Below are 9,885 nucleotides of genomic sequence, written 5' to 3'. Positions count from 1 at the left end.
AGGGGCAGGGCAGGCATGGAGTGAAGAGCAGTGCTAGATTCTTCTGCTGGCGGGGCCTTGGGATCCCTGCCAGCCCCAAGGTGCCTCAGTTGCGGGAGCGGCAATCCTGGGGGGTGGAGGTGGAGGTGGCAGCGGCCCTGTCTCGAGCCCGGCTCAGTCTCTTGGCGGCCCTGTAAAGAGCCAAGCATCTAAGATCTTTCCCTCCAATAACTACATGGCTTAATGAAGTAATATTGGATATGCTTGCTTTTTCACATATTTAGTGCAATTTTTTTCTTACAAATTTGCACTGATTTTTGCATCAGTATCCCGTCTACTCTTTTCTTTAGAATTGAGCCGTTAGACAAATTGTCTTTTAGACGAACAGACCCTTAGCTGTCGTGTATTATAGACCAATTGGAGGGTTTTTCGACAAACTGTCATTAGACCGATTGTTGGTGACCCGTAAAATACGGTCAGTGGACATTAAAAACCGCAGACTATCTCCAAAAGCCTGGTGCAGAGTAGGAAAGCTGAATGATGACGTGCTCTTTTCCGATTAGAAATGATTGATTGTGCTGATCCGTTTATTGTCAGAACCAAACATAAAATGCTCCACGCCACAGGACACTGGCTTGCAACAGTCACAGAATAAAGTCTATATATACAGATGTACAAGGAGATAAATAAATTATGATTCCGTGGAATGTTTCCTTCGAGCTCCTACGCACCGAGGACTAGTCTTCTGCCTCCGACAGCTTCTTGGAAGGTTTCCTGTATTTCACTATTGCCTTCCAGATTCTGCAGAGAAGTCCGCCCCTGAAAAAGAACAGCCAGGATGGAAATGGTAGACAGTGTAACAGATTGGGTGTGAGAGAATTATTTATATGCTGAACAGTATTAACCATTTACTGGAGCACTATGGCATGTGGTCAGGGCCAGGCCTTTCAGAACTTTCCTGGAGGCAGAGCACTAAGGAAACTTGACCTGAGACCTTCACACTGTGCTTTGGTTCCCTTAAGGAGAAATTTGTTCCTATCCGATCATTTCCTTTCCTTGAATCCTGCTAGACCAACTCAGATAAATGGGTGTAGTGGGGTGAGCTCCCTCTGTTCCAAGGATCCCTAATAAATGAAATCCTCAGGTAGTGTTCCCCCTCCCCCACCCTCCATCTTCCCCAAACACACACAGAAGGCCTGGTGCGTAACTACAACAAAATTCTGAGGAGAACGGCACAGAAACTGAGGAGGCACCCAGGGTCTCTATGAAGACTCCTGAGCAGGGGCGTAGCCAGACACCTAATTTTGGGTGGGCAGAGGAATCCTGCCCATCCCACAGGTGATTTGGTCTCTCCTCTCACCCGCATGCCATGTGGTCTCTCAAACATCCCCTCCCCCAACCCCTGCATACCTTTTAAATTTCAGATTTTTACTTTCAGTGAGCAGCAACTCATACACACTGCTCATGTTGTCCCCCACAACCTTCCCACTGATGCAACTTCCTGTTTCCACATAGGTGGGAATACATCAGAGGGAAGGCTGTGGGGCCGGAGCAAGCAGTCACTGCTTGCTGCGGGCGAAGATCTGCTATTTATAAGATATGCAGGAGGGACATTTGTTGGGAGGTTTCAGTTGGTGGGGCTTGGGAATCCCTGCCAGCCACATCATAGGAGTGCTACTACTGGGTGGGCCTGAACCCTAAGTGGGTGAGCTTGGGCCCACCCTTGACTACGCCACTGCGCCTGAGGCAGTGAATGCAAACAGATCTCACGCATATTCATGAGAGGAATCCTGAAAAAAAACGACTGGGTTGTAGCTCTCGAGGACTGAGGTTGCCCACTCCTGTTCTAGACAGACCAGGGGTTTCTGTTTCATACTTGCAGTGCTGTATTTGTGTACAAGATTGATCCTATAATCAGTCAGTGGTACTTATAAAAGGAGACAGAGACACACACTTTAGTGGAGAACTACAACATGCATGGAGAAAGACTATCAGCTCTTCAGAAGAAAAATAACTCTTAACATCTCAGGGAACAGCAAAGAGTAGGAAGACAGAGACACCCATGTTCAGTCCAGCACAAGTTCTGCAGAGTCCCAACAATTTAAAATGGTGCCAAGAAAATAATTAGTCTATAAAAGTTTTGCCTCTTAGCCATCAAGGAGGTTTGATAAGGAGACGGCATGATGTTACATGGCTGAAGCTGGTCTCCACCCACTTTATCCAAGGACATTTTAATTCTCCACAATACAACTGTTGCCACCTTCGTACACCCAAAACAAAGAAATTGATAGGGCGACAAGCTCTGCCTACTGGCTTCAGCCCACATAATGAGCCAGATAGGCTCATGCCGTCTCCTGTTATTAAATCTCCTTGGTAGCCATCAAGGGTTATATTTTCAACACTGCAATAAATCACCCTAACACTCAAATCAAGGTGCCTTGCCTCCTCTAGCCTACCTATGGTGGGGTGATGGGGGTGGTCTGCCCCAGGTGCTGGCAGCAAAGGGGTGCATGGAGTAGGCTCTGCTGGTCCCCTGCCCCCTCTATCAACTTTCTGTTCCAGGGCAGGGGACTGGCAGATCCAACAGCCGCGCACCTGCTTTGCGCACCCCCTTGGAGGAGGGGTGTGTGCTTCGCCCGGGGGAGAGGGGTGTATGCTGCGCCCCGGGTGCCATATAAGCTAGGTACGCTACTGTTTGCCTCTAAAATAGACACCTATAACTTTATCTAATGCAACATGGTCATACTCTCCCTTACTTGCCCTATTCTTATGTGAATGCAAATTTATGTATGTAAAGCAATTGTGCACATATTTTCATGCAACTGAAAATTCACAACAAAAGTCTTAAGTTACAGCTAAGGTTTAGAAAGTTTTGCCCACAAATTATGTGGGTGGCTGGAGCATGACAACAGTTTTTCAATGACCACCTCCCAGTAATAAAGAATTTCCCAACTCTGCTCCCAGTGTGCAGGGTTGCACCATAGCCCGACTGAGCAGCGGTGTACCAAGGGCGGGGCGGTGGGGGCAGTCCGCTCTGGGTGCACGCTACTGGGGGGGGGGGGGGGGGGGGGGGGTGCCGCGCGCCTATCGGCTCTGTTGGTTCCCTGCTTCCTCTGCCCTGGAACAGGTTACTTCCTGTTCCGGGGCAGAGGGAGCAGGGAGCCAGCGGAGCCAAGAGCCACGCGGCTGCTCCCTGCAGCTAAAGATGCACCGGGGGGGGGGGGGGGGGGGGGGGGTCATTTCGCTAGGGGGGGGGTGTCGTGCTGCACCCGGGGGGGGGGGGGGGGGTGCACATTGGCGATCCGCCCCGGGTGGCAGCCGACCTAGGATTGTCACTGCGACTCAGTGGTAGTAATGTCCAGATACTGGCTCCCCATCTTACCGTAACTGAAGATACCTCAAATCTTCTTTTGTAATGTCATGAAGAACGTCAAAAAGTGTGTAATCTTCGTCAACAAACTGCAAGGCAAACCAGTATTAGGACGAATTAGTTTACAGCCAGTGGAAAACGGCAGCCATCTTGAATGTCACAAATGTAGCTACACAGCAAGAGAGGAGTTAGCAGGCCTTACTCGTTCCACTGTCTCAGGATCAGCTCCTTGGTGTCGCAACCAACTGATGAGTTGCTGGTCTCCCCTCTGCCCCGGCGGCCCACGGACAGGGGCCTTTGGAATATCTAGGAAAAAAAGTTAAACGGTAGAGTCTATGTCAAAGGTGTATGGGTGCTGCTGCTCGAAATACAACCTTGTCTGCATCTTGGCGGTATCCTTAGTTGATCTTACTCGTAAAACTTCTTGCGTTTGTCCCCTAATCTAATTGGATTGTTACATTTCTTTTGAACTAAAGATACACTGCTTTTATTCTGCATTTCTGTCTCAAGACTCCCTTCTGCACTCTGGGGGTCTTAAACTAAAGCTTATCTCGAGTTATCTGCAGCAGGGCCCATTTTATTTCTATGGACCCTGCTGCAGATAACTCAAACTAAGCTTTAGGAAAAGACCCCCCACCCCCAAAAAAAAAAATAATCCTGAACTTTATCATTTTTCTGCCCCTGTGCCTTTTCAGTAGGTCAGGTGGCAGCTGAGTGAAAATATTCATCCTGAGGTCTCTCTCCACTGCTCCCATGCCAAATGCCAACCTGCACAGCCTGCAAACCACTCAAAACTATGACTACTACTTATCACTTCTATAGCACTACAAGGCATGTGCAGCGCTGTACACCATACATGAAAGGACAGTCCCTGCTCAAAGAGCTCACAATCTAAATAGGACAGGCAAACAGACAGAACAACTAAGAGGTAAGGGAATTAAAGCGGTGGGAATGTAAGCCACATTCTGCAAATAGGTGGGAAAATGTGGGATACAAATGCAATAAATAAATACGAGAGGAATAGGCAAGTGAGTAGTGGTTAGGAGTCAAAAGCAGCATTAAAGAGGTGGGCTTTTAGCCTGGATTTGAAAGCGGCCAAAGATGGGGCTAGACGTACAGGCTCGGGAAGTCTATTCCAGGCGTGAGGAGAAGCGAGATAAAAGGAACGGAGTCTGGAATTAGCAGTAGAGGAGAAGGGGACAGACGAGAGAGATTTATCCACAGAATGGAGTACCTGAGGGGGGGGGGGGGGCGTATTGAGAGACAAGAGTGGAGAGGTACTGGGGAGCGGTAGAGTGAATGCACTTATAGGTCAGTAAGAGAAGTTTGAATTGAATGCGGAAACGGATAGGGAGCCAGTGAAGTGACTTAAGAAGAGGGCTAATGTGAGCATAGCGACTTTGGCGGAAAATGAGTCGTGCAGCAGAGTTTTGGACTGATTGAAGAGGAGAGAGATGGCTAAGTGGGAGGCCGCTGAGAAGCAGGTTGCAATAATCTAGGTGAGAGGTGGTAAGAGTGTGGATAAGGGTTCTGGTAGAGTGCTCTGCAAAAGCATTCAGCAGAAGAATGTACATGATAAAATTTGGGGTCCCAATATTCAAAAGGATTTATGCGGTTGGTAGGAGGTGCTAAAATATTCCCAACATTTAAAATGGATACAATTTATCCATTCAAGTTGCAAGACGTATACAGGTCGATATTGAGCATCCTACACAATTTTCCAAGTGCCCCCGCCCCTTGATTTCTGCAGGGTGCAGCATTGAAACATAATGCTATGCACACTCAGGGCAGAAAGTAACTTAGATATTGATAACGTTTAAATAGAAAGTTATGGTTGTGTTTAGCCAGCTGCTTTCCTCCTTCTTATGTGGGCTTCCAACTCAATTAGAACTGGTCTCTACTGGGATAGGGTGTCCTGAACCCTTATTTACAACCATCCCAAATTTCCCACTAGTTTATAGACCTCCTGCTGCCCCAACTCAGTTCAACCATTGCAGTGATAATTCTCAGAGGCCAAAACCCATAGCTCCTCCCAGACCCCGGCTAACAAGGACGCAGAGTCTGGCCAGTAGGTGTCACCTTTGTGCAATGTGTAGAAAATGAACCTAACTATGAACATTGGCATGATTATAAAAACTGACAGGCCAGACCTTGTGTGACACTGGCCTGAACTCCATTGTGCCTCAACTCATGATCTGTTGAGACACCCTGGTGCAAGCAGAAAAGAGGAAGGGGCGAGGATGGAAAAACAGAGTAACACGGTGCAGCAACATGGTGGTTACAGATGTTCTGCAGTTGCAGAGCCAGATAACTCCAGAGGAAGGTGGCTTTGTATTCTTAGAAGAACCAGCATTATTATTAGCATTTCTAGGCGACGATTATTATTAGCCTTTCTGAGTACCAACCAACTAATTATAATATAGCCAATCAGTGTTAACCATAATATTATCATATATCCAATAAGTGCGATTATTGTCAGATTACCTATGTATGACCTGTTATGTTAATGAACGTATATAAGTGATTGCATTTCCTATTTCTTTGGAGACAGTCACAGCCAGTAACTTTGCGCAAGCAGGGCTGCTCTCCCATGAGAAACTAATCAATTGTATCTGCATTGGCAAGTAATAATAAAAGAATTGTTTTTCTGATAAGGAATAAATCCTATTGCTTTCTCATACATAGCCTTGGGTCTTTTATCTCTGCAAACTGGCTTTGGCTGTACTCTCATGAGAAATTACTATTTGTTATCTATGCTTGGTAAGTAATAAACAATTGCATTTCTCATACCTACGTAGCCTTGGTTATTTATTCCACCTATTAGGGGGTGGCTGGTCCATACTACTCTAGTAAGGGATAAATAAACCTAAATAATTCAAATAACTGATATTCCCTCCTATTTAGATACTGAGAACACTTCTATACAGTATCCCCAGCCCTTGACTGGTCTATAATCAAAGGCTATTCATATGGGGGAGTTTAGCACCGTCATTGAGTCGCTGAACCAGTTTAAAAGCTACGGGGTCAATATTCAAAGTTATTTAACCAGGTTGAAGAGGCTCCTGTCTGGTGAAATCACCTGTGTGGGCTATCTGCTGATACACAGTGGCACTTGACTGCATAGTGCCTGTTCTGCCCCCATATTCATGGAGGCAGGGTGCTTGTTGTTTAAATGTGTTTTGTGCTCTTTAAGTAGGATTGGACTACAAAGTGATGCAATTGTAGTTCTCTTGTGACAGGCTCTTCCTGAGCACCCGTCTGTTCCCTAGGCCTTGTGGGACGCTTCTTATTGGCTGGCCTCTTGTCCCTGTGTATTTGGGCTGTAGCCTGCCCCTTTTCGTGCCATTTTGCAGTTGAGAGTGTGACTATAGTGTGGTTTTCTAAGAACTGTAAGCTGACTGCTGTAGCTGTTTAAAAGTATTGACAGCATTCACTCCCAACACAGAGCTGGAAGTCTCCTAGCTCCTCCACGCATGCTAGAGGACAGGGGGCTAGTTGAGACAGACTCCTAATCTGCATGGCAGAGATTCTTGTGCACCACTACAGAACTGTAAGTTATTTTCCTTTGTTTGGATTTGCATTAAAGAAGATTTGATTCAAGAGCTCTGATTCTTCACAGTGATGTTCTATACTCTGGTTAACGGCATGCTAATCTCCTGAGTAGAGACAGCCTATCAGAGCAGAAAAGTGCCACTGAATATCAGCATTAACTGCCTTAACCGAAACCGGATATTCAGTAAGCGGTCCGGAGGCAGAATTGGGAAGGAGTTGGCAGCGAACTGATTAAGTTAACTGATCAAATAGGACCGTGTGAACAGCAGTCCTATTTTTGGCCAGTTAATCTTAACTGGTCCAGCAGCACAAATTCAATGCCAGTGCTCGGATATGGCCCGGCATTGATTATCCGGGCGTAAAGCTAGCAGCAGCAAAAAAAATCACTGACCATGGCCGCTGAATATTTACCCCTGTGTTTTTTTAATTTTAGTTACATTTGTACCCTGCGCTTTCCCACTTATGGCAGGCTCAATGTGGCTTACATATACAGGTACTTATTTGTACCTGGGGCAATGGAGAGTTAAGTGACTTGCCCAGAGTCACAAGGAGCTGTGCCTGAAGTGGGAATTGAACTCAGTTCCCCAGGACCAGAGTTCACCACCCTAACCACTAGGCCACTCCTCCTCTGTTTCTGAATAGCTCAGTGTTTGATGCTGTGTGTAGCTGAAGGAGGTCTCTACTTCCTGCCTGTAGGTGGTTTGGCTTCTCACAATAGTTCCCCAGTAGGTGCAGGGTGGGGATTCCACAGGATCCCGATAATTTCCAGAAAGTAACTTTTTATTGTCTGAAATAATGTTTTAGTACATCTAACTGATGCTTCTGAGTCTGAGCTGGGCCAAAGTCCTCTCAGTGGGTACAGGCCTGCTCATCGCACATCGACACTCATAAAAAGAACTCCCCACCTATGGGCTTCGACTGTTCTTGGAGAAGGCGCAGATCCTGGTTTCTCTGTTCCAGAGTTTGCCGCAAGAGGCTCTGATACTCCTTCTCCTTCTGAACCAGGTCTTCCAGTAGTCTGTCAAGAAAAATTTCACGTGACTAGAACAAAAATCGAGCTCAACCTCTTTAGAACCAAAGGCCATTCACATCTCAGCTTTCAATCTGTCTGCCAGATTTGACCGAAAGCCCAGTGTTCTCCAGACGGGATTGTACTTTGGCATTTGATTTAAACTGAGTGTTCACACAGCACAGAAGTCGTCAGATTTGCTGTCTTTAAAGAGGCAAAGCCTAATGCAAATAAATCCCTGAAAATCCTACCCTGGCACTTATCTGTACAGGGATGCTGAACTTCTAAAGATCTATGAACAATTTGGAAAAACACTCTGCCCGATATTCAACCCGCGTTGGTATCAGGGGCGTAGCCATGTGGGGCCACGGGGGCCTGGGCCCCTGTAGATTTGGCCCTGGACTCCCCTGCTGACGACCCTCTCGATCCCCCCCTTCCCGCCGCCAACCTGCCATCAACCCGCCGTCGCCTACCTTTGCTGGCGGGGGACCCCAACCTCAGCCAGCCGAGGTCCTCTTCGTTCTGTTTCTGTGAATCTGATGTCCTGCATGACATCAGACTCAGAAACAGAACGAAGGAAGAAGAGGACCTCGGCTGGCGGGGGTTGGGGTCCCCCACCAGCAAAGGTAGGCGATGGCGATGGTGGGGGAGGGTTGGCGTCGGGAGGAGGGGGTCGAGAGGGTCGTTGGCAGGGGGGGGGTCAAGATGGTGGTGGCGCCGGCGCCGGGGGGGGGGGTCAGCAATGGTGGGGGGTCGGCGGCGCCAGGGGGGGGGGGCTAAAATGTGCCCCCTCAACTCAGGATCTGGACCCCCCTTCCGCTGGTCTGGCTACGCCCCTGGTTGGTATGAGGCGTCGGAGCTGTTCACTGCCACAGACTGACCTGACCCTGGGATACTCAATGCCGGGGCATGCAGGGCTCCCAGCATTGAATATCCAGGTATCAGTGGTCACTTGGAGGTTAACTGGACACGGGCTGATATTCAGACCGGTGGCCAGTTAACTCTAGTGCATAACGTTAGGACAGCCTTTTTTTGGTCCTAATTTTATGTGGTTACTTAGCCGGTTAGTGGACTGAAAATCTTCGCTAACCAGCTAAGTAGGCGGTCTGTACACGATCCACCCCTGGCCTGCCCATAACCAGGGCCACCGAGAGAGTGAGCCGGGCCTGGGGCAAGGCCGCTGGGCCCGCCCCCCCCAGGATCGCCATCACCGGACCTGCCCGCAAGGATTGTCGCTGCCGTCATACCCCCGCCCTCAAGGATTGTCGCTGCCGCCGCCCGCCACAACTATAAATACTTAGGCTGACAGGGATCTCAAGGCCCTGCCAGCAGAAGTGTCTTCCTCCAGCGCTGCTCTTCTTCTCTGTGCCGCGTGGCCTGCCCCTGTGGCTGCTTTTTCTCTCAGGTCGCGCATGCTCAGTTTCAAAACCGAGCATGCGTGGCCTGAGGGGAAAATCAGCCGCTTGGAAGGCAATGCGGCAGACTGTGAAGAAGACAGTGCTGGAGGAAGATCTCTTCTGCTGGCAGGGCCCACCTGCCAGCCTGCTCTGTCTGCTCCTCCAGGTCGTCCCCAGCCTCCAAGGGGGGCCCGGTGCCAGAGTTTTCTCTCTCCTGCTCCTGTCGGGACACGATCACCCGGGTCTCGTCAGGAACAGGAGACAGAGTGAGACCCCGGCACTGGGCCCCCCTTAGAGGCCCAGGCCTGGGGAATATTGCCCCCCCCCTGCCCCCCTCTCAGCAGCCCTGGCCCTAACCTAACCAGTTAGGAGATAGCTGGTTAGCAGCGATATTCAACAGTACTAACCGGTTAAGTACTCCTGAATATCAATTGCCGAGTTGCTCAGCAGGGTTTAACCGGGCAGGAGCCTCTCCTGCTCTGTTAAACCCTTTTGAATATCACAGGCCCACAGAACTCAAATGGTAATGCCGTAGCACTTCTAGAACCTTCTCTGAGCCTCTTCTATGGCTGTAATGT

At 48.8% G+C, this 9,885-nt stretch overlaps 1 protein-coding gene across 3 annotated transcripts in view; it reads right to left on the bottom strand.

Moving 5' to 3' along the window:
- MAP3K15 (mitogen-activated protein kinase kinase kinase 15) overlaps positions 1-9,885 on the bottom strand; it is a 223,385-nt gene continuing 213,500 nt past the window's right edge. For all 3 annotated transcript variants that reach the window (XM_030202273.1, XM_030202274.1, XM_030202275.1), the window contains 4 exons: positions 7,807-7,919; positions 3,552-3,655; positions 3,362-3,438; positions 1-798 (listed from right to left, as the gene is read on the bottom strand). In XM_030202273.1, coding sequence (XP_030058133.1) covers positions 717-798; positions 3,362-3,438; positions 3,552-3,655; positions 7,807-7,919 — 376 coding nt within the window. In that variant the 3' untranslated portion in view covers positions 1-716. The remainder of the gene's footprint in view (positions 799-3,361; positions 3,439-3,551; positions 3,656-7,806; positions 7,920-9,885) is intronic.

The sequence above is a fragment of the Microcaecilia unicolor genome, chromosome 4, assembly GCF_901765095.1.
Source record: "Microcaecilia unicolor chromosome 4, aMicUni1.1, whole genome shotgun sequence".
NCBI lineage: Eukaryota > Metazoa > Chordata > Amphibia > Gymnophiona > Siphonopidae > Microcaecilia > Microcaecilia unicolor.
Note: the sequence above shows the minus strand (reverse complement) of the source record. Positions and strands in the feature narration are given on the sequence as shown.